This window comes from Mucor mucedo (genome assembly GCF_025094135.1).
Source record: "Mucor mucedo strain NRRL 3635 chromosome Unknown EV154scaffold_211, whole genome shotgun sequence".
NCBI lineage: Eukaryota > Fungi > Mucoromycota > Mucoromycetes > Mucorales > Mucoraceae > Mucor > Mucor mucedo.
The window spans coordinates 15,539-38,584 of NW_026252495.1; the positions used below are offsets into that span (position 1 = coordinate 15,539).

Here is a 23,046-nt window from a genome sequence, read left to right on the forward strand (position 1 = left end):
TTGTAGGCAGAGATCATTGTATTATTGGTGGCAGAAGACGACATACTGGGGGATTGTTTATGGTCGTAGTTAATAGCAGGCAAATCGTGATGAAAGCTAGAAGGTCTTGTTGGTTGAACGGCAGAGGAAGAAGAAGGAGGAGTAGGATGATGGTTGTTAGAATTGGTAGTCATATTCATAGAAGGAGGTGGAGGTGGTGGAGAACTACTGCTACTATTATTATTGTGATTCCAACCGTTGTTGTGTTGTTGCCAACTACCTGCATTGGCATATGAACCACCATTATTATCATTATTGCCACTATCAAGACTATTTCTACTCGTATGAATCATTTCATGATTCGTGTCCTCTTCTGCCGTATTGGACTTTTCGAAATGATGACTGTTGTTACTAGAATAAAGTGATGGCATGGATGCAGGTCTTCCCAATGGATGCGCATTGGCGTTATCGCGTGATAAATTCATATTCTGTTCGTAGTTATAATGTTGATGTGAATACATGATTCTTTTTTAGTACAGGAATAAAAATAAAAGAGATACATAAAAAAAAAAAGTGTAAGTAAAAAAAAAAAAAATCTATTTATTGTATACAACTCACTAAAAAAAAAAACAAAAAAAAAACTCACAAGAAAGATTTGAAATGAAGAAAGAAAGAAAAGAAGAGGAAAAAAGGGGGAAAGGAAAAAAAAGAAGTTTGTTATATTATCCAAGGGAACACTATTCTTTTTGACAAGCTGGTCTTTTGTAAAACAAACTATAGAATATACAATGAAAGGAGGAAATGAGGAGACTAGAAGAGGGGTTGAAGGAGAAGGAGGAAAATAAGAGGGAAGAGGGGCAGAAAAAGAAGAGGGAGGAAATAAAAGAAACTGATATTTTTTTTTTATTTTAGTGTTTACACTTCTTTGTTTTACTACCTAAAGACGAACAAACTTGATGATTTCATACATATTGATACATATTATTCTCTCTTACAAAAAAAAAAAAGAAAAGAGTATATTTATTCCCCAACAAAAAAAAAAAAAAGGGGGCGGGGGTAGCAATGCTCTATTTGCGCCATGTCCTAAAAAGATGCATATTTTCTATGCAAGGACATGTAATATATTTTAAAATTATATATCATAAAACGAATAGGAGATGACATATCATATTACTATATAAAAAGAAGCCCTCATCATCAGATCACTCTCTTCTTTTTCCCTCTCTTTTTTTTTTTTTTTTTTTTTTTTTTTGTTGGTTTCCATGGAGATGAAAATAAAGAACGTTCATTTTCATTTTACGCCCGATTTTTAATAAATATGTGGCGAAAAAAAAAAAAAAGATAGGGAAACAAATAAAGGGAATTGTTATAATTTTTTTTTGACAGTTATATAATATTTGAATTATGGATTGAATGCGTCCAATATCAAATGGATCATACAAAATCATTTTAAATCATACATCATTGTCCCCTTTGGTCTAGATTATACCGCGAATTACCATTTTGTTGGTTCCTTTTTAATAATCTTTTTATTCTCCTTTTGTCATGTGGTACAATCTATCGATCTTTAATTTTTGAGTGTGCACGTTTTTATTGTAAAAAAAAAAGCAGATTATCATCCCAGCCAGCCGAGAGAAAAAAAGACGAGTTCGCTTCAAATTGCGCGACCGTGAGTCATTTTTTACTATCACAATGGGATATCGTGGGATAAAATTGGTTTTTTTTTGTTACACGTACTTTATAAATTTTTTTTTTTTTTTTTTTACTGTCAAATATCACTCGGGTTTTTTCAGGTAAAACTTGTATAAATGTGTTTATTGTAATATTATTGTATATGTTTAAATAATGAATGAATGCAAAATGTAATGTATAATGATGGCAGAGAGAGAGAAAAGTATTTAAGAATGAATTTTTCTACTTGGACTTGGTAAAGAAGATCACATCATTCTTGCATTCTTGTGCATATGCATAGACCATAGAGATACCAGCGACAGAGTAAGCCATTCTCTTGGGACCGAAAGAAGTAGGCATAATACGAGCAATACGAGAGTACATGTTGTAAAGTTTGAAAAGATGAGTAATTATAAGAAAAGTAAAAAAAAAAAAAAAAAAATTGATCGCCTTTATATATAACCCAGATAATCCCACACACACACACACTGTCCCAACCAAAATGGCAGCCCTGAATACAAAAATTATTTTTACTTTTTTTTCAACCGGAGAAATTACCTTTTTTTTTTTGGATTGGAGCCTAAAAAAAAAAATGATTGACTCACATCCGATTACAAGAATTTTTTACAAGATGCCACTTTTTTTGTTATTTGTTTATGTATTCATGTATAATTTTTTCTTATTGTTTATGAATCACGGGGTTGAGAAGCGCCAAGCAAATAAACAAATAAAAAATATTCATATATAACCCTCCTTCACTGTGCGTTTTCTCTTTAGTTTTTTTATTTTTTATCTTTTTCTTAAAAAAGTATAAACTCCGGGTTATACAAAATGATGCTTTTTCAGAGGAATACAGAATATGTGCGCAATTTTCAAGTGAGCACAAGCTCTGGTTCCATCGCCTATGGTCCAGGTTCCATCATCAATGGTCTGTTATTATTAATTGAGAGAGAGAGAGAGAGAGAGAGAGCGATAAACTGACTTTCTAATCACATCAAAAGGCTCCATCATGGTTACATTGGATGATAAGCCATTATCTGCTCATTCAATTCGTGTTGTATTCAAATGTGAAGAACAAGATAGTGCTCGTAATACTACCACCATCTTTTCTGTCGAGACCTTTGTTTGGGGTAAACCCAAGGTATCAGGTAATCTATCATTCTTCATTCAATCACTCTCTCTCTCTTACACATAAACAATAAAAGGTGCTGAACCGCAAGAATTGTCTCAGGGTAGTCACATGTACTTGTTTGCTATTCGTTTGCCTCAAGTTAATTACCCCCCTTCAATGCATGACTCACCTTTTGGTCACCGCATTCATTATACTTTACAAGGCATACTCGATACCAGTACAAGCACACCACATATCACTCCTATCGTACCCATTATCTATTTACCTCTTGTCACTTGCAACCCTACCGCCTTGACTCAAACTTCTAAAAAGACTCAAGTCTTTGAAAAGGAAGATAAAAAAATTGAGGTTACAGCTGAATTAATTAAACCTGCTTATTGTCCCGGTAAACTAAATTTTGGTCTAAATAACTCGAAATCCCCCCTAAACCCTAACCTCACCTTTACCTTAGGTGATCTTTGCACTATCAAGATGACGACCAATAATAAATCAGATACCAAGATCAGCAGTGTTCAGGTATCATTCAATGCAGTAGCCACAACACTTCCCCCATCCGATTCTGTCAGTACACCTTATGTACACAAGGAACATACCTTGTTGACGGAATCCTTCTTTGTGACGATTCCTAAGCAAGCGCATAACCATCAAGATATATTTCAGTTTACGATCCCTAACAACGTAGTCCCTACTTTTACCAATAAGCTTGGTAAATACATTGATATTGCCTATGAAGTGATTATCATGATGGGAGGAGGTACTTCTCAAGGATGGTTTGGTGGATATGTATCTAATTCTATCTCACTTCCGATCACGGTGGCTACTGTACCACCTGCTTATCCTATCTCACTGCAAGTGCATGAGAATGTGGATGCTGAATTACCTTGCTTTATACCAAATATTGAATCACCTTTACCTAGTCCAGTTCACTATCCAGCCGATCGAGCTTACTCTGTATCTCCTTCTGGTTCTTTCCAAATAAGGGATGACTTGGATGATGATGATTTCTCTTTGAACCGTCAAGATGCCACTGGTCATTTAATGGTACCAGATCCTGTCCGTCGAGTCTCCACTGCTTCTGACATTACACTTGCTGCCAACTCTCTTATCCAGGCTTAAAACTTCTCTCTTTTTTTTTATACACAATTTTTTTTATTTTTTACTTTATTTGTTCTTTTATTCTACAAAAAAAATCCCCTTTTTCTTTATAAACCAGCCATCTTCTTTTCAATAGCACCTTCAATAGACTCTACAGTATTTGAGAATTGTACCTTTCTTAAATCACGAATAAGAGCCTTTGGTAAACCAAGAGCTTCAGCCTTGCTATTGTTCTCCATGATTTCTGTAATGGAAACCTTTCCTGCTTCAGAGAACTTGCGGGCTAATGTACTGGTAAGCATCTCCTTTTTAATATCACTGGGTCCATCAATATATTCAAGAATAGCCATAGGTGCATTATCTCCGTAACGTTTACCGATTCTTTGAATACGAGTGTAACCACCTTGTCTACTGGCAAAACGAGGTGCTAATTCATCAAATAATATAGGCATCGTAATATCACGGCTCTAAATCGACACAAAAATAATAATAATAATAATAATTTAGTAGTGTTCTCTTTCTTTTTTGTGTCTCATTTTCTTTTACGTTAAGGTAGGCGAGTGCTTGTCTCTTGGCTTCGACATCGCCCTTTTTACCAAGGGTGATAATGGAATCGGCAAGTGGTTGAATGGTCTTTGCTTTAGCGACGGTGGTTTCAATACGACCATGTTCGATGAGCGAAGAGACCATGTTTCTAAGCAAGGCCTTTCTGTGACCAGAGGTACGGTTCAATCGACGCAAATGTTTACCGTGATGCATTCTTGTATATTTTTTATATTTTCAAGCTTAAAGAGGCAAATTTTTTTTTTTTTTTTTTTGACCCTGGAGTTGTTAATCCATTATTATTTTTGCCTTACCCTTTCTCCTCTTTAAACCTCCGATCCCTTCCGTGACTTGCTTATGTATATGTTTATTATTAAAATGTGTGAGGGTGGCACCCTCTCTCTCTCTCTCTCTCATGCTTTCTATCACTCGCGCTGTAAAGCAACCTCTCCAAAGTAAACACACATATATATACGTCGAAAGTTTCAAAAATAAAGGCTAACACGCGCTGTCCCTCCTTTATCTTGCTTATTATAGAGACATTGTGTCGGTCTTTTGCCAGTGCACCTACCTTTCAATTAAAAGAAAAGGATCCTCTTCATGAAGGTGACCACTATTGTCAAGTACCCAATCGTAGTCTTATCGAACTCGATGGAGCCGATACACCTAAATTTTTACAAGGTTTAATGACCAACGACATGTCAAAGATCTCACCAGGTGGTCATGGTTTTTATGCCGCCTTTTTAACCCCTCCCGTAAGTCTTAAAATGTGTACAAAATCATGGTGGGAGTAATAGATATTCACCTGTTTTCCCCTCCCACATTTGATCTAGGGTCGTATGTTATTTGACACGTTTATCTATCCAGTGAACGTAGGCGAGAATTTCCCTCACCCAAAGTACATGATTGATTGTCCCAGCGATACCAAGACGTTATTCATGCGACACATCAAACGTTATTTATTACGCTCCAAGATTAAAATGCGAGACTGTTCCGACGAATATGGATTATGGCATATGTGGGGTCCTGCCTTGAAAGGAGAAGGTGATCCTGAATTGATTCAGAAAGGTCAAGGGTATACAGATATTGGATGTACAGATCCTCGTATCCCAGGATTTGGTTATCGAGCCGTCGTCAAGAAGGATACAGATATTCAACACATCTTTCCCAAATCAGGTCAGTTTGAACAGTTAAAGGAGGAAGAGTATACCATTCGTCGATTGTTGTTTGGATTACCTGAAGGCACAAAGGATTTATGGCCTGAAGTATCCTTACCTTTAGAGTCAAATTTCGATCATATGCATGGAGGTAAATATCCTATCATTTTTTTTGTTTTCGGGGAGGAGAAGTGAGTGCTAACGGTGGTCAAAAAAAAATGTATAGTTGATTTTAGAAAGGGTTGCTATGTTGGACAGGAATTAACTATTCGTACATATCATACGGGTGTTGTACGTAAACGTCTTGTACCTGTACAAATCTACCACAAGGATGATCCGTAAGTTTTTTTTTCTTTGTTGTTGTTGTTTAGTATGTACATTCCGTAATTAGAAAAGATTGACATAATTTTGTTTTTTTTTTTTTTAAAAAAAAAAAAGTGTACCTACCGTACAAAGTGTGAACCGTAACCAAACATTGCCTTCTGTACTCCTTCCTCAGACCGATATCAAGTTGGTTCAAGGTGTGAGTAAACGAGGCGTAGGTAAGATGGCTTCCGGTGTACATAACATTGGTTTAGCGTTAATGCGATTAGAACATGTACAAAATTCGCTTGTGGATAACGACGTAGCTTTTACCGTACCTGAGGACGACTCTCTTCGTATTAAACCTTTCTTACCCGAATGGTGGGCACAAGAGCGTAAAAATCCTCAATAAATTTTAATTTTTTTTTGAAACACAAAAAAAAAAAATCTTTTTTTTTACATTACTCTCTCTTTTTTTTTTTTAAAAAAAAAAAACAATTAACAAATGGGAAAAAAGAATTCTGAAGAATATAGAACTGCAAAATCACAAGGAAGTAAAGTTGCCAGTGTGAAAAGTCACGGTAAACCTCATACCAGGTAAGCTTGGTTTCCACACACTAGACACTTTTGGGGGGTTTCCCAATCAATATTGACATTTCAAAAAAAAGTTCGGCAAAAGGATCTCGATTCGATAAGTATGCCGATGCCAGCTTCAGTGCACCTGGAGCCGAAGAAGGACAATGTAAGCAATGAGCTCTTTAAAAGAAGAAGAAGAAAAAAAAAACTTTTTTTGTCATTAACAGACTTCTCAACATAGTAGAAGAAGAGCATAAATCCAGTATTCCCATGCCTGTCACCATGTGGGATTTTAAGCATTGTGACCCTAAGCGTTGTTCAGGTGTCAAATTAGCTCGTACAGACATGTTGAAAACTTTGAAATTATCTCAGCGTTTCCGTGGTATTGTTGCCAGGTAAAAAAAAAAAAAAAAAAAGGTGGATAGATGTAGTTTACAAGCAGTAGATTAACCCCTCCCCCCCCCCCCCCCTTAAAGTCCCATTGGTGAAAAGGTCGTCTCACCCGCAGATAGAAAGATCGTTGAATTATACGGCGTGGGTGTAGTGGATTGTTCTTGGGCTCGTGTGGATGAAGTACCCTTTTCGAAAATTAAGGGTCCTACGGATCGTCTTTTACCTTACTTGGTTGCTACCAATCCTGTCAACTATGGTAAGCCTTGGAAATTAAACTGTGTAGAGGCTTTAGCTGCCCTCTTTTATGTCACAGGCTTTCCAGAACACGGTGAGGCACTTTTGGGTAAATTTAAATGGGGACATGCCTTCAAAAAAGTGAACGGTGGACTTTTATCGAGATATGCTAAATGTAAAGACTCGGCTGAGGTACTTGCAGTGCAAAATGAATACTTGGCTCAGTTAGAAGAAGATGAACGTATCAAGAAGGAGGAAGCAGAAGCTAGTAGAGGGAGTGATATTGATAGTGAGGATGATGATTTGTTATTTAAAAATAATAACCGTGATATCGCTTTTACTGCTTTTGATGATGAGGACAGTGAGGATTCTGAAGAAGACTCTGAAGAAGACTCCCAAGAAGAGAGTGATGAAGAAGTGAATACAATAGTAGACAAGTTTGGAAACACTCAAATTGTTTAGATGGAGAGCAAAAATAATTTTTTTTTTCTTCTTCTTTTTATATATATATTAAAAGGGGGATATTTATAACTTGGACTTGTCACCAGCAAGTTGCTTGAAGACAGTATCAAGCTTAGTAGCCAACATCATTTGACCCTTGATCTTGAGCTTACCAGACATGTATGCCTTTTGGCCTATAATTTTTCATGTAATTGATAAATAACGTGTCCTTCCTAATATACACAAAGAAAGAATGTAGAAAAAAAAAATATATAACTTACCATTGAGTTTACCAGAAGCTAATTGAACAAAGTCGGCATCACTAATGGTGATGATGGCATCAGCCTTGTTAGGTCCCTTTCCCTTGACAACGGCACCATCCTTCTTGAGGTCAACAGTGAAAGTCTCAGTCTTTCCTTCGGCGTTCTTAACAACGAATTCAAAGATACCGTTGACTTGCTTGATAAGCTTGGCCTTGGCGTCAGGAGTAAGAGCATCAACGGATTGCTTGAGAGAAGCAAAGACTTCAGAACTAGGGAAACCGGCAACCTTAATATCAGACATGTTTTTATAAGAAAAAAAGATAAAGAAGAACAAAAAAAAAAGAAAGCCAAAATTCACATTATTTATTTTAAAGAAAAAAATCCACTTTGTTTTTCACATGTCAATATGGGGGAATCGTGTTACTCAAAAATTGGTTTAACAAAAATGCGGAGAACTTTTTTTTTTTTTTTTTACACTTAAAAATTTCCCATGAGCAAAACAAGGGCCCACATGAAAAAAAAAAACCCAACTTGTGTTCACGTCAGCTTAAATCATCATTTTTAAGATTGGTGTAAAATAAACTTTTTTTTAAAAAGTTATTGCAATTATCACTGAAAAAAAAAAAAAAAACTTATAATTCTTGGTCGGTTTTAATTTATAATCAAAACAAAGCCGTCTATCCGTAAAAAGTCAAATCAAAGAAAGTAAACGTCATCCATTCATGCATGGAAACACTCTATGTCGCACGCTTCCAAAAAGAGTCTGAACTGTAAGATAGCACGCATGTGTTGTTGACATATTGCTGTCTGATATATATATAGAGAGAGAAAGATAATCCAACCATTTCGCTTGGCATATCGAAACGTGTATCACCGAACAATATTCTTTATGTTTTTTCTAAAGACAATGAAGTCAAGAAATCTTTGTTTGGGAGCCGCCATATACTAAAAGCGGTAATTGGTCAAATATCTCTTTCTAATTTCCAAGAGTACCTTGCTCTCCCATCATACAGTCTACAATTTTTGATAAATAAATCGAGTTTTTTCCACTCGCCACTGATATATTTTTTTAACCACATATTTTAAAGCAGGAAGGAAAAAGAAAATGCTTCGTAATGTCAGAATTGTTCTTCAGCGTCCAATGCAACGCCATTTAGCTACTTACCATAGCCCTTCATCTCCTGTCAGTGACCGTGCCTTGACAAACAGAGAACGCGCGTTCCTTCAACCCATGATTCGCGTAGACCAAGCAGGCGAAGTAGGCGCTTATTATATCTACAAGGGACAAATTGCCGTACTTGGTCAAGACAAGAAACTTCGCCCAATTCTTCAAGAGATGTGGGATCAAGAGAAAGTACATTTAGCTCGATTCGATCAGTTGGTAGGTCAACATCGCGTTCGACCTAGTTTATTAAGGCCTGTATGGGAAGTTGCTGGATACGCCGTTGGGTATTTGACAGCTAGTATCGGAAAGGAAGCAGCCATGGCCTGCACAGAAGCTGTAGAGACGGTGATTGGAAATCATTATGATGATCAGTTAAGGGAGCTCGTTGCCATGGAAAATCCTAACAAGGAATTGGTGGAACTTAGCAAGGTAAGAGAAAATAAGAACTTGAAACCTTTTTTTTTAAAAAAATATATTGGATTGTAGACTGTTGCTCAGTTCAGAGACGAAGAATTGGAACATCATGATATCGCTGTGGCTCACGATGCACAACAAGCGCCTTTACACGGAGTTTTAAAGGCTGTGATAATGCAAGGCTGTAAAACCGCTATTTGGGTTGCCTCACGCGTTTAATTCATTGATAAGAAGTCTAGCCTACTAAAAAAAAAAAAAAAAAAAAAAAAAAAAAAAAAAAAAAAATGACATTTATATTATAAATCCTGTTTCTCTATTGAATGATCCCGAGAGAGCCATCTCAGAGTTAAAAGATTTTGCATAAAAGATTATTTTTTTTTGTCCTGTGGAAATTTTAGCAAAATGTAAAGTATTGGTTGCATTGAGTAGATGAACTACAATCACCTGTTTTGATAACAAAAAAAATTAGCTATTTAACTACTCGTATTTATGTCACCGCCTCATTCACCCTAAGTTCATGCGATGATATATCATTAGCATTCATTTAAAATCAGCTTCTAGACATCTATCTAACACTAATCAAAGGGAGAAATAATCTTTAACAAACGGTCAATTGACAGTTATTTTCATAAACGTAATTGCCTCAAAAACAAAACAGCCTTATTGTTAAGGACTCAATTGGCAAACACTATTTACCTTGTGAATAATAATAATAATAAAAAAAAAAACTGAAAAATTTTAAAGTTACATAGAATAACTATTTAACAACCTCATCGAACACAACTATATTCTCAAAAGAATCAATATAGAATTATCTTTATGGAAATCCTTTTGGTCATCACTGCACTTGCCCTGTGCAGTAAGGATGAAGGATAAAAAAGGCCTCTTTGACCAACTATCATTAAAGTCATGTTTCTGTATATGAATGTGATGATCAAGTAGAGGTTGTAACGTCAAGTATTATTTAATACGAAACATGCCATTCGGTTTCTTTAGTTCCTCATAAACATGTCAAATTTTTAAAAAAAAACACATGTCGTGTGTGTAACTGACGGATACGTTATGATAGCAGATCTGCCTCGTACGCACCTGGCTGATTGTATTTAGCTCTGATCGAATACACTTGTATGCAGCCTTTACTATCTAGACCAGACTCATACGCTAGACTAATTAGGGATACAATGTAAGTCAAGTTCACAGAAAGAAAAAAAAACACACATTTTTAAAACAATCAATTATAAATTAAGAAAGGTGAAGGACTAATGCCAAATCTTTAGAATAAAGAGTTTTTTTTTTTATTATTTAATGATGGAATGCAAGAATAGAGATACAGAAATGAATATGCTGTGAATATGAATGTTTTTTTTGGTTTGAGAGATGGTGTGTTTGACGTTAATGTTTGAATGCGTTTTAGAAAAAATATCAATGGATTATATTAGCGGGGTCTATGACGCTTGGGACAGTTCCATGCAATATGTCCAGTGACACCACAATAGGAGCACCCCGAGTTATTGTTTTGATAGGTGGAAGTAGAAGCTTGTTGACAAGACATGTTTTTTTTTTTTAAAAAAAAAGATAAAAGATTGTTATTTTTTCTATTCATTTCAGAAGCAAAAAAAACGGGCCCTTTATATAGGATTTTCTTCATTTGTTTGTGCAGCAAAAAAAAGAAAAGGCGACGACGATCCACCCCCACAAAAACGGCCCGATAAGAAACTCTAAATTTTTTGGCCAAATGAAAAATACTATTTGTTGTTTTCTCACGACTTTAACGCTCCGTCCCAGGCAAAATTGTGTGTAAATAAAAATGGCAGAATCTCTCAACAGCTGTTGTTTTGACAAAATGTGTGTGATTAAGGTTTTCTTTTTTTCCATGTTCTATATTCACGGACTGGGTGTTTCATCCATGTTTATATTTATTGCGGTGTACCACTATTGAATTAAAGGTGAGAAAATGAAATGGGGTCTTCTTTTCGCAGTTATTTGTTTATAATTTTGACGTCTCTCTTTCCTCATTTGAGTTCAGGTTATACAAAATTACGTCCGTTGTGAGCATCACAGGAAAATAAAGAATAAAGGCGACACTAAATTATGTATAATAGCAGGTGTTTCCTTCTTGTAGATAACAGCATGTCAAATGATTGAAATTATACCACTTTTTTCATGTTTTGATGGTCATTTTATCAATATTCAAGGAATTGAATGTGGGGTGTGACCTACCAAATCAAGTCAAACTTGTTATTTTTGGAAAAATACCATCTCATTTACACCCCCTCTTTTGATAAACTGATGATTTTTTAGGATAACAAAAATATCAGGCCTACTTATTTGTCAAATTATAGCTTGGTAGTCTCTTATAAATTCAGCAGATGTATTTGTTTGAGAGTGTTACATGAAATAAAGTAACAGCAGAAAATTCCGGAGATCGGGCTCTGTGTATACCATTTACCACAAAGAGAACGTAAACAAACACACAAAAAATTTTGAATGACTTTTAGCGAAGACATGCTGAGGAATGAACAATTAACAAGATTCGCCAGGATATTTTTAGCTCTGCAAATGCATCGAATAGAAAAGTGGCTCCAGCTTTTTTTTTTATCTTCAGGTGGATTCTCCTTTAATAATTAGCGGCAGTTCTTACAGCATAGAAAAGCTTGGCCCAAGTATATCTGGCATAGCTACAATTTTTTTTTTTTTTTTTAATGAGTTTTATCTGAGATTGACTAGGCTGTGACAATTTACAAGATTTTTTTTTGTTTTCAGACAGGACTTACACATATTAGTGTTAGCGGGCAATGTAATCGCATTTTAATATAACGGAATTTCGGCTTTGGTACCAAAAATAAACATATGTATAGAATCTTATCGGCAGTTTTCTAATAGAATAATAGAACACTTTGGATTGACTGGCTAATAAAATCAAGGTGATACAACATGTTGAAGTTCCCTTTGATGCCTATAATTTATCAACACGTTTAGAATCTTCCAATCAAATGCTATGTTTATATGTGTTACCCTGTCCGCTGGATGAGGGTTCTTATATTTATGAAACGATAAGTACGTAAACATAATGCTTGTAAATGAGAGGATGGTTGATGCAGTTTATGGTCTTAGTTGTCACCCTGCTCACTGTTTCATACACTTCTTGAAGCAATTAAACAACCCCTCTCGTTGTTAAAAAAGAAAAAAAATTTCTTTTTGTTTTAATTTCTTGTACCATCAGAAGTGACTTACTAAGCCTTTTATGGCTTGGTGGATCGGATGAGCACCGTGCGTTATATTTTTAATATTATTTCTGTTCCTGAGAGAACGTAACACGCGTTTTATGTTATGAAACAACGCATTATTATTATTATTTAGAAAAAAATAAAAAGAAAAAGAGAAAAAACTATTGACAACTGTAATACGTCAAACAAAGTCATGCGTTTAAACAGAAAAAGATCTTCAAATACTAGACTCACAAAAAAATAAATTTTGCATACATTATTTTATTAAATATCTAGAATCTTTTCTTCCTCCTTAACTTTACTCTTTGTGAATGGATACATTTGGCCAACATCTACAAAAGCAGCTGCATCATCGTCTTGTTTATCTGCTACTTGTTTATCCCGGGTTACTTTTTTTGTAGCTAACATCGACGTTCTTCTGCTTGAGGAAGTTGAGCTATTTTCGGACACGGATTCCTAAAAGGAGGTGGTTGGTTTATGTTGTGCTCTTTGTGATCCACTCCCACAAAAAAAAAAAAAAATGTTACCTCCATAACCAGTGAAAACTCTTTGGATTTCCTTGTTAAAAATGAGGAGAAGTTTGAGAATAATCTTCCTGCTTGTTGTGTGGTTGTTTCTGCATCAAATGAAGCATTTCTAGATATCGGAGATGGTGGTGTATGATCTACTATCATAATTTTGAGTATATATGTATAATAAAATAAAGAAGTGGTTGTTATCTTCAATTACCTCCTGTTGTAACCCCTTCCATCCCGTCGTTTATTGGTCCACGTTCAGAGTCGTTCCAAAATGCATCTACACCCTTCATGAGTTTTGACCGTCCAGTTGAAACAGCTTTTGCGCCACCCGACATGGCCTTAGATAGCGTGTTTCGAATTGGTGCTAAATTCTGTTTTAATTGTAAATCGCGAAGACGGCTAGTATAAAATTAAGGGTGTTTTAGTCATTTCAGTCTAGACCATAAAAAAAAAAAAGTAACCAATCTTACTTTGATAATGTATTCTGAAGGTCAGCAATGGATAAATTCCCCATACCCGGATGTCCTGGTTCTACAATCTCGTATATTTCATGATCAGTGTATTTATTCCATTTTATAAAGTTGTTGGTTTCCCACCAGGCCTTCAACCACTTCATTCCATAATCTGAAAGGTAATTATGCTCTTCGGCTTCATCCGTCATTATCTCTTCGGAATTGTTGTCCTCGTATACTTTATCCATCATGTTATGTACCTGTGCATGTTTCACACTGGATAACATGGAGAGCATGTATTCTTCAAATCTGGCTCTTAGGTAATCGTCCGATCCAAGATATGTGTTTTGTAATGGTCGGCTTGGATCTGTACATGATTTATGTCAGCATCGAATATTAAGTTTTTTTATATATATATAAACACACGGCTATACCATTTGTATTCCAGGTGTCATTCACCACCTTTACAATATTTTCCATCCATCTTCGGTCCGCAATTGTAGGACTTACGATATTAACCAATTGAGGGTTGTAAAACTCTAATGTACCCGTTTCCACATTCACAAGTACATCAATTTTCGTATCACTTTTATGATGAAAGAATATTTGATTGGTTGTGCCAACGACATAGGATTTTGTTTGTTCGGAGGACAACATGTCGATTTGTTGTAAAGGTAAATAAGGCTGAAAAAAGGACCCCTTTTCAAATATGTTGAGTGGAAGACCCATATATTTCAAAATACTCTCTTTGGTTCCATCAGCGAGTATTTTGGCATCAACTGCTGTGCGGATTTCATCGGATGTGTCGAGTTCGGGTGCGCCTGAATCTTGCAAGTTTCTTAAAAGACCGGGTATTAGTGAGATCAGAGAGTATTGAAATGTACATAATCTCTCAACTGGGTATCCATAAAATAGCAACTATAGCAACACAATTTGTCAATAAAATTAGTTGCATCTCAACCTATTTTGTTCTCACCCTCTTTTCAAGCAGCAATAATTTTAACAACATTAATGTCTTGGATTTAAACTTGTAGACTAACTCACGCAAAGACGTGCCTGGATATATCAAATTAATTTTTTTTTTCTTTTGGGTTTTTGCATGAATTTTTTTTTTTTTACCCATATACAGTGTCGAATCGTCTATCGGCCCATAAAAAGTGCTGTTTAAATTATTGTACAGATTCTAAGAAGGACTCAATGTGAATTTATTTATTTATTTGAGAGGTTGTGGACTTACATATAAGATATCAAGCTTTGTAAAATCTCGTTGGTTAAACCAAGATGCTGTAATGACAGCGAGCTTTTGTCGAAGAGGACCAAAAATAGGCTAAATCGCATGCGGGTTGAGAAAATTATGTCATTTCGAATCATTTTTATTTTACCTGTCTTGCTAATACAACGACTGCTTTCTGAACAATGGATCGTGTAATATCAGGTGTCTTGACTAACAAATCCTACATGATGAAGTCAATCGCCTTGCCCCTTTCTTTCTTTCTTTTTCTGTTTTTTTTTTTTTTTTTTAAAAAAAAAAACAAGAATTTGAGCTTACCTTGGAGGCAATTTGTCGATTGCAAGAGATGCCAAATAAGGTGGTTTCGGCAACTGACCAACCTGGAACAGGAGGTAAATGAAAATATGCAAAGTCCTCGTCCTTTTGATGAGCGCCATCTAACTTTAGGTTTAGTAACTCCACTTGTTTGACATTAAGTAAAAATTACCTGGTAAGGCAAGAAAGGGTAAGAAACTCCATTCTTCAGGCAACTCCAACTTTTCCAATGCAGTCTGATGTTCTTTATGATCAGGTAAAGGAGGTACGCAGAATTCAACAATGGGTCCATATGCGTGATGAAATCCAACCACAAGAATGGCTGCGATTTGCTGATCTTTATTCTGATCTAATGAGCTGGACATGAGTTTATAAAAAAAGAAAGAAAATAAGAGTAAGGGAAGGGAGATAACAGGAAAAAAATACAAGTTATTTTTGGTTGTCGGAATCCAATAAAATAGTGATTGGGTCAGACGACCCACCTAAATTAAAAAAACCATTTGGCGTACATGGTTTTTTTTAATTGATCCTTTAATCGTTGGATTCTACTTGAATGCAGTCTCTCGACTTTCGTAGGTCAACTCCGCTAGCCATCCAAAAAAAAAAAAAAAAAAAAAAGTACTTTCTACATTTTAGCGGTATAAACAAATTACTTGGGGGAGCATGCTCAGGTGTATTCAATATAAGGTTGGGGTTTTCCAGGGCTTTGCTCACTCGTATATCGATCGGCGAACCTAAAAAGAGCCACATTGCGCAATATCTCAGGCGCTAATTTATGCAAGCAGTGTAATAAATATTTTTCAATAACTTTGCTATTTTATATCCACTGTCATCTTGTCATTATTTAGTAATATTACCATGGTTCCCATATTCACAACGGCCGCATTTTAGGTTTTGCTATAAAAAAGCGCGTCTGCTTTTCAACCAATTCTCTTTTGTTTGATGAACTTACAATAGAAAGAAAGAGAGTGCATTATGTATGATAATTATTACCTTCTTTGACAATGGGTTGACAAAGAAACAACTCATATCTAAGTCGTTAAAAAATCTCTCTCGTGCTGACCGGTATACTGGTAGTTTTAAGGGAATTAATTGAGCCCTTGATTATTTGCTTGTTACGGTGAGTTCTTCTATATCTTTTTCGGCTTTATGATGATGTCTAACCATACGTATGTTTGTGAAGATTTGTCCATCTTAGCTTGAAGTTACTATCATAATTTGATGACTGCTCATAGTCGTGATACCTCCCATGACTTGCGCGAGAACCATACCTCACCTTTCATTTATGGAGAAGATGTGTCTTTTAATTTCATGTCCTTGGCTTGATAAAACCAAACTGTTCACAGCAGTATCTTTTTTTTTTTATGAGTTTGAATTCAAAAAAAAACAAAAGCTGGTTTATGTCAGGATGATCACTTCAGGTTTTCCCCAAAAGTATTTGAAAACCCGTATTTAACAGTGTTGTCCTTAGGAACTCCGGCTATAAGAGAGAGAGAGAAAGACAGCATACGAATTGTGATTGGCTGAAAATGCTATTTATATACATTTTCATGCTGATACTTGAGCGGTCTTGTCTACAACATTGGGTAGAACTGAAGGGGATGAATTATAGGGTGAAAAGGTCTCGTTTTATTTATATCCTTGTTTTTTTCCCTCTTTTTTTTTTTTCTTTCTTGTGCTTCTTCTTTTCTTTGTTTATTTCTTCTGATATCGTTTTAACACATAATAGGATGTCATTTGTACAACATGATACATTATACGATGTCGAAAGAAAGAGTTCAGCAGCGACAACGTTATGTTCACCCTCTGTGCAAGGATTTACAAAGGCTTCCACTGTTTCATCCAGACGATCCTCATCCACACCTTTAGCAGATCGGTTTATGTCTTTTAACTATGCTACAGAAGTTACAAACCAAGAAGAAAAGATAATAATAGAGATAGAAGCAGCAGATAACACAACCCCTGAATACAGCAGTCAAAATGATCGTCTATTGCTTACACCACCTCCTCTTTTCTTGCCCTCACCAGAACCAATTGAGTCATGTAAGTTAAAATAAGTATTTTTTTTTTATAGAAGTACACAAAAACTAAACAATGAAATTGGGGGAAAATAGCTAGTGTAGAAGAAGAGGATGAAGATCACTTACCTTTAAAAAAACCACCTCCTCGAAAGAAAAAATCACCACACCATTGTTGTTGCTCCAAAAACACGAGTTATCCTTCCAATAAATGCAGTAAGACGCATAATCATATGTGGGAGGGTCAAGAACAAAAGAAAAAAAAGAACCCTAACAGAGTTCAGCCTGTAGTCATGAATAACACTACAGCGATAGAGATGGAAAAGGCAACAATACAAGAGCCGCCACGTAAGTGGCTTCGAGGTGGTTGCTGTTTTGTCCGGAAAGAAGGTGGTCGAGGACACTGTTTCTTTTTTTGTGGAAGACGTGAATGGGTGATGATTACTTTTATATCTGTAATTCTTTCATTTGTATTAGCCTTTATTTTTTGGCCGCGTATACCATTAATACGAATTGAAGGGGCCATGATGACTGTGCCAACCAATAAGGTCACACAAACACAGCATGGTACCGAGAGAATGATGATGAGCAATGTTGCATTTGAAAGTGTCTGGCTATTAAACATCACCATGGATAACAGAAGAAATTATCTTTCAACAAGATTCAATCGCATACAGATCATTGCCAAGGACGCATTGACAGGACTATTGATTGGCAAGGGACAACCCGATGGTAATAGTGATATTTACATACCCGGACAGACTATATCAACTATTCAATTACCCATTTCTGTCAATTATCAAGCCAGAGATCGATCGGATACTACCTTTTCGAACCTTTTAAGGGCTTGTACAAACACAACAGAGATACAACAACATCATTCACTTTCGATACAATTTTGGTTCACTTTATATATATTTGGTTTAGACTGGCTTGGTTATAAGCCATCTGTAATTGCTACACCCGCTACCGGAGGCTTCTTTTGTCCTTCCTAATAAAAATAATTATTATTATTTTTTTCTTGTATTATTAGAAAATTTGATTGTCATAGGTTGATTGTTTGTCTCCCCTCATTTAAGCTTTTTTTAGTGGGGGTCCCTTTCCCTTCCTTTTTTATTTTAGGTGGAAAAGTAAAAAAAATGCTATTTTTTAGTCTTTTTGTTTATATTCTTTTCTTCTTCCTTTTATTTTTTTTATTGGCAATGATACAATCATGGACATGGGGGATTTTAGCAGCTGGAATATGCCTAGTTGGGATCATTGTAGCAGTTACTGTATGGACAGTCAAAAGAAGAAGAACAATGGCATCAAATGATGTAGAAAAGAACAATGAACAAATCATTATACCATCTGAATCTCCCACAACAATCGAAGATGAATCTATCGTGACCGAAAACAATAACAAAGAAGCTACTTTATATGGACAACAATTTGCGGTTGTTGAAACTTCTCAAACTGTACTTTCTCCTCCTCCCAGAGAACGCAAAGAAAGTAACAGCAGTATCACATTCTCACAGCAAGACTCGACTCCTCAAAAGATTCGAGACGTGTTTTCACTATCTCCACATCCTGAAGTTGATTCTACAGGAACACCCAATAGCATTACTAGTTCGCGCCGGACAGTTACTCCGTTTGGAGGTTACACGAACAACACTATGGCTGCTCCAAGTTGGAGGGGTCCAACACCACCATGGACTCATAACAGCACCTCACCGCATCAATCAATAACAAATAGACAGTAATTGGCTCTTGGCTCAAATCGATATTTTTACCGAGGCGAAAAAAAAAAGAAAAAAAAATACTCCATTCATAAATAAAAACCGCTCATTTTTTTCCTTTTTCCTAATATTGCATCCATATCCGTGTGTGTGTTGACAATTTATAGTATGCGAGATATTTCGAATGAGAACTTTACGCTTCTGGGAGGCAGAAGAAACAATCAAAACTATCACCGACAGGTCTTGATTGAATACCAACGCATGAACCAAGTGGCTACAGAGTATGAGCGAAAACACGTCTATCGAATTGAATGCCATGATTGTAATTTTGTATTAACAGATCGGGGTATGAACGTAAGAGGCACTCTTTATATTCAATCTAAATGACTAGGTATTGACTTTTTTTTTTTCTTGTAGGCTGTATTACTCTCGGATCGTGCCGTTCAACTATTCTCGACTGATTTATTACCTGATACGTAAAGTAATGATGCACCGTCTCCTTCAACTACAAACCTATTTAACCCTTTTCTCCGTTTCCTAGTGTGTCATTTGTTCACGGCGATTATGCAGCTGCTTCGTGTTCATGTAGAGTACGTGATATTGCTTGCCTAAACTGGTAATCCCAAATTTAAAAATTACTAAAACCACTACGTTTCGTTAACCTTTTCTCGTTACACACATGTTTAAAGTGGTAACATTGTGGGTTACCATGTCAACGTTCCGTGCAAATTATGTCTCAGCCAACCTAACAATGGACACTATTGGATGTTTCGAAGTTATGATATATCTGCGCAACAGATCTATGTCCAATGTATATATAAGCCCACCCCAAACAAAAAGAAACAAACAAAACAAAAAAAAAAAGACAAACCAATGATCTGACACTTTTTTTATATATAAATAGTGGGCCCGAAAGGAACAGATTTACCTCTATTATGGGGATTTGTCCGTGATGCAGGTGATTTCTCTGGTGGCTTTTTTCGATCGGGTGATTCCGCTGCAGCTAAATTGTCTTGTCAATTATCAGTCCATTTGGCCTCCTCTGTGCCTCTTGTCGTGCATGAGCCGGTTATAAAAACAGTGATTGCACACACGTTCAATGATGAGGATACACACAATAGACACGTTCAGTATTGCAGATAAAGAAACAAAATATTTATTAAAACTAGTATTATTAATATGTAAAAGAGTAGGGGAGGGGGTTATATAAGTTTTTTTTTTTTTTTTTTTTTTTTTTTTTATAATTAATACCAAGTGGAAACAGGTTCCCAGTATTTGGCTGTCGGTGACGCATCAGTGCAAAGTGCTTTTAATAATTGAACTTCGATACGCTCATAATGCTCCCAAATTTCTCGTTCAGCACCATTGTACACGTACCCTCTTCTCAAGACTTCAATACATCGCACTGCATATTCACGAGCCAGCCGTATGTCATTGGGTGTAAGGTAATCACTGGCACCAGACTCTTTTAAATCATCTAAAGTCATTCCCAAACATGAATCTCGTATCAGGATGTCCCAAGCACATAACAAAGAGGCTATTGGTATGGTGCATGATCCTAATGTCATACATTGATATTCTAATAGTCGAATTACCGTGATGGCACCTTTATGACAAATGTCTTGGGCCCTTAACGAATGTGCAGATATGATTTCATTGTCGTCATAGTCGTCAGAATCTTCTGATGACGATGAGGATATTGAATGGGTTGATGAGAGGGACGTTTCGCCGGGTGAATTGTAAACTTTGGATTTTCGTTTTCTTTTTTTTGGCGGTGGTGGTGGAGGGGCATCCTCTTGTAACATGGAGAGTTCGGCCAGGACAGGCGGCCGTTTCATCACTGGTAAAAACGGTTCATGCAAAGCCAATAAAGACTGGTGAAATCTTGTTGCTATGGAAACAGTAACTGCGTCACATCGGGTATCATCTTGTAAACGTCTCCTGAATTCTACATCACTTAAGCCATCTTCAAAAATGGAATGTGATAATCTATACTCCAGCGGTAATTTATGGTTGTAGACGTGATGTAAATCTTGTTCGGTTTTCAGCAGAAAGGACAAGGGGATCATTTCTTCTTGACCGAACCGTACACGGCGAAAATACGGCCCGACAACGCCCGATATATAATTTAGGTAATTCTCTTTCATGATGGCTCGAACAGTCTGTTGAGGTTCATCCGGCATCGCTGTTGGTTTATATTCTTCAGCACAGATAGACCGAAATACTTTTTGGAATGGCTTCTCTTGTCTGGGTGGTCTGTTTTTACTTTTAACAGGCACACCTCGTTGATTATTTACAAATTGAATAAAACGAACAGCGTCTTGAAATCCAGCATGTAGACGTTTAAAATTTTCATATTCCCCCGCGTACTGAGACTTTGATTCTGAACTAGTCGGTGGATGTTTAAAAGTATCTTCGGCCAAGATTTGTCGGATTCGAATTGCCATGTCTAAATATACATGGGCTTCTTGGGGTCGCAACAAGTTGGATTTGTATAAAGCCATGTGGAGATACACGATCATGGTTTCTATCGTGGCTTCGTCGAACTGTAAAGACACGGCTTGCCTTGCCTTATTAAAAAAATACTCACCCAACTCCATTTGTTGATCGTAAGGCACCATATTCATGATATGTTTACAGCGCATAGTCAAAACAGCGGCAGATAATGCGCATACGACAGGTGATGACTCCGGGTCGGCATAGTTGTTGACAAATAGGTCATAGAACGTTGCTTGATGAAATATAACTCGATGCAAAAATCTACAGGCAAAATAGGTTTGAACAAGTTGTAAGGATAAACCTTTTTGCTGAAGTAAGACGGGAGGCGGCTCAATAAACTGTGGTATTTGTTTGAGTTGTGTCTTCTGTATTGATGCAATCGTTATCCGGAAATTGCCTTTCCGTAAGACAGTAGAAACCATATTTTTGTGCAAAAATCCATCGCCTACTGATAAGGATGCCAACATGGGCTGTCTTATAATCGGACAGAATGCAGATTCAGTGCTTAGTGCTTCGATGTGTCTTAATAGACTTGTATAAGATTGAATGTCGGTATTAATCGAGAAGCCTCCATCTTTTCCGAATTGTAGCTCCCACTTTGCTGCAATATTATTGTTCAACTTCGTTATTGATTTGCTATCGTCCATAACAATACTTTTATCCGAGCCTTCGTCAGATAGAGCGTTATCTGGTTGAAAGTCGTGTTGTTTGGTAACAAGAGGTGATTTTAATAAGAACATTTCTTTCTCCATTGCTCTCATAATGTCTTCCATTGCTTGGACACGAAGCTGAATTTCCTGACTGTTGACTGATTCTACACATTCTATTCTCGGTGGTGCGACTGGTTTGAGGTATTGACAAGGAATTCCTAATCGTTTACATCTAAAATTATGTAAATTTGAATTCTTTTTTTTTTTTGTCTTAAATGTTGGCTTACCTTTCACAAGGTTGACCGGCAGAACATTTTTTTTTTCTTTCTCGGCAACCTTTCAAAAATTTGTTTGTATTAATACAGACTGACGTTTTATTTTGATATTGTTTTTATTTGAGTATTATTTTTTTCTGGATTTCATTTACCTTCGCACGGAACTGTCTTTCCTTTACGTTTGGTTGCCATTTTAATTCGATTTAGAAATAAAAAAAGAGAAAAAAGAAATCGAGAATAACCAATACTCCATTATGACAGTCCGAGAGGGTCTTGAACTCCGAATGAGACACAACATTGGATCACCATGGATCGAGTGCTTATCAAACATTGGACCTTATTATAACATGCAATTACTGTGTGTAAAATATACGTGTGTTTATGCTAAATGTATACTGGGCTTTACCCGGTAAACCTGTGCTCGCCCACTATCACCAGAGAGCTTTGAACAATGGAGAAAGGATAGGTTTGAGAGGATCTTCATGTTTCTTACTGGCTTCGTTATTTGAATCCTCAAAACTAGACTAAAAATAGTGAGAAGTTCTGTTCCGGCATTTTACAGTCAGTCCGATCGTCCATCTTATTCGTTAAAGATCTATAAATTTAAATCTGATAAGAAAACATGTGTGAATTCATTGCACGACCGTAACACGAACTTTATCCCCAGTTGAACACCAAAACATATTTCCAATATGACCTTGTAACATGATTACACTATTACTTTTGGTGTCATATCATTATTCGACTAGTTATGTATCAATTGAAAGATACTAGAAT

At 36.2% G+C, this 23,046-nt stretch overlaps 12 protein-coding genes across 12 annotated transcripts; 7 read left to right on the forward strand and 5 right to left on the reverse strand.

Annotated features, from left to right (window-relative positions):
- Positions 1-2,484: 2,484 nt before the first annotated feature.
- EV154DRAFT_431919 (uncharacterized protein) lies at positions 2,485-3,898 on the forward strand (the record flags this gene model as incomplete). The annotated part of the gene is made up of 4 exons (XM_051596642.1): positions 2,485-2,578; positions 2,652-2,780; positions 2,856-3,182; positions 3,315-3,898. The coding sequence occupies 4 exons, from the start codon at positions 2,485-2,487 to the stop codon at positions 3,896-3,898; spliced, it is 1,134 nt and encodes a 377-aa protein (XP_051450989.1).
- Positions 3,899-3,984: 86 nt separating this feature from the next.
- EV154DRAFT_487918 (ribosomal protein L17) lies at positions 3,985-4,636 on the reverse strand (the record flags this gene model as incomplete). Its single annotated transcript, XM_051599037.1, has 2 exons — positions 3,985-4,344; positions 4,424-4,636. 2 exons carry the CDS (start codon positions 4,634-4,636, stop codon positions 3,985-3,987), a joined length of 573 nt encoding a protein of 190 aa, XP_051450990.1.
- A 73-nt stretch (positions 4,637-4,709) lies between these two features.
- Positions 4,710-6,277, forward strand: EV154DRAFT_581652 (uncharacterized protein; the record flags this gene model as incomplete). The annotated part of the gene is made up of 4 exons (XM_051606648.1): positions 4,710-5,175; positions 5,254-5,596; positions 5,774-5,915; positions 6,016-6,277. Coding segments are annotated over exons 1-4 (816 nt in total), but the record flags the coding sequence as incomplete, so codon positions are not given.
- A 56-nt stretch (positions 6,278-6,333) lies between these two features.
- On the forward strand, positions 6,334-7,637 carry EV154DRAFT_127839 (uncharacterized protein). Its single transcript, XM_051593994.1, has 4 exons — positions 6,334-6,477; positions 6,549-6,622; positions 6,701-6,851; positions 6,933-7,637. Exons 3-4 carry the CDS (start codon positions 6,727-6,729, stop codon positions 7,543-7,545), a joined length of 738 nt encoding a protein of 245 aa, XP_051450992.1. The 5' UTR covers positions 6,334-6,477; positions 6,549-6,622; positions 6,701-6,726; the 3' UTR covers positions 7,546-7,637.
- Positions 7,557-8,113, reverse strand: EV154DRAFT_127809 (SCP2 sterol-binding domain-containing protein). The gene is made up of 2 exons (XM_051593993.1): positions 7,806-8,113; positions 7,557-7,718 (listed from the first exon to the last, which is right to left on the reverse strand). The coding sequence occupies exons 1-2, from the start codon at positions 8,086-8,088 to the stop codon at positions 7,609-7,611; spliced, it is 393 nt and encodes a 130-aa protein (XP_051450993.1). The 5' UTR covers positions 8,089-8,113; the 3' UTR covers positions 7,557-7,608.
- Positions 8,114-8,928: 815 nt separating this feature from the next.
- EV154DRAFT_431926 (ubiquinone biosynthesis protein Coq7) lies at positions 8,929-9,585 on the forward strand (the record flags this gene model as incomplete). The annotated part of the gene is made up of 2 exons (XM_051596643.1): positions 8,929-9,381; positions 9,439-9,585. The coding sequence occupies 2 exons, from the start codon at positions 8,929-8,931 to the stop codon at positions 9,583-9,585; spliced, it is 600 nt and encodes a 199-aa protein (XP_051450994.1).
- A 3,272-nt stretch (positions 9,586-12,857) lies between these two features.
- On the reverse strand, positions 12,858-14,328 carry EV154DRAFT_431894 (transport protein Avl9-domain-containing protein; the record flags this gene model as incomplete). Its single annotated transcript, XM_051596640.1, has 5 exons — positions 12,858-13,049; positions 13,121-13,209; positions 13,365-13,510; positions 13,582-13,923; positions 13,988-14,328. Coding segments are annotated over 5 exons (1,110 nt in total), but the record flags the coding sequence as incomplete, so codon positions are not given.
- Positions 14,329-14,571: 243 nt separating this feature from the next.
- Positions 14,572-15,529, reverse strand: EV154DRAFT_127900 (AVL9/DENND6 domain-containing protein). Its single transcript, XM_051593995.1, has 5 exons — positions 15,282-15,529; positions 15,113-15,231; positions 14,946-15,017; positions 14,683-14,890; positions 14,572-14,619 (listed from the first exon to the last, which is right to left on the reverse strand). Exons 1-4 carry the CDS (start codon positions 15,472-15,474, stop codon positions 14,777-14,779), a joined length of 498 nt encoding a protein of 165 aa, XP_051450996.1. The 5' UTR covers positions 15,475-15,529; the 3' UTR covers positions 14,572-14,619; positions 14,683-14,776.
- Positions 15,530-16,767: 1,238 nt separating this feature from the next.
- Positions 16,768-18,334, forward strand: EV154DRAFT_127956 (uncharacterized protein). Its single transcript, XM_051593996.1, has 2 exons — positions 16,768-17,152; positions 17,224-18,334. Exons 1-2 carry the CDS (start codon positions 16,840-16,842, stop codon positions 18,120-18,122), a joined length of 1,212 nt encoding a protein of 403 aa, XP_051450997.1. The 5' UTR covers positions 16,768-16,839; the 3' UTR covers positions 18,123-18,334.
- EV154DRAFT_530532 (uncharacterized protein) lies at positions 18,116-19,200 on the forward strand. Its single transcript, XM_051603756.1, has one exon. It carries the CDS (start codon positions 18,267-18,269, stop codon positions 18,867-18,869), a length of 603 nt encoding a protein of 200 aa, XP_051450998.1. The 5' UTR covers positions 18,116-18,266; the 3' UTR covers positions 18,870-19,200.
- Positions 18,907-20,084, forward strand: EV154DRAFT_530538 (FAM72 protein-domain-containing protein). Its single transcript, XM_051603757.1, has 5 exons — positions 18,907-19,199; positions 19,263-19,321; positions 19,387-19,461; positions 19,535-19,656; positions 19,750-20,084. The coding sequence occupies exons 1-5, from the start codon at positions 19,014-19,016 to the stop codon at positions 19,986-19,988; spliced, it is 681 nt and encodes a 226-aa protein (XP_051450999.1). The 5' UTR covers positions 18,907-19,013; the 3' UTR covers positions 19,989-20,084.
- Positions 20,043-22,469, reverse strand: EV154DRAFT_128038 (uncharacterized protein). The gene is made up of 3 exons (XM_051593997.1): positions 22,422-22,469; positions 22,282-22,330; positions 20,043-22,226 (listed from the first exon to the last, which is right to left on the reverse strand). The coding sequence occupies exons 1-3, from the start codon at positions 22,459-22,461 to the stop codon at positions 20,090-20,092; spliced, it is 2,226 nt and encodes a 741-aa protein (XP_051451000.1). The 5' UTR covers positions 22,462-22,469; the 3' UTR covers positions 20,043-20,089.
- Positions 22,470-23,046: the final 577 nt, after the last annotated feature.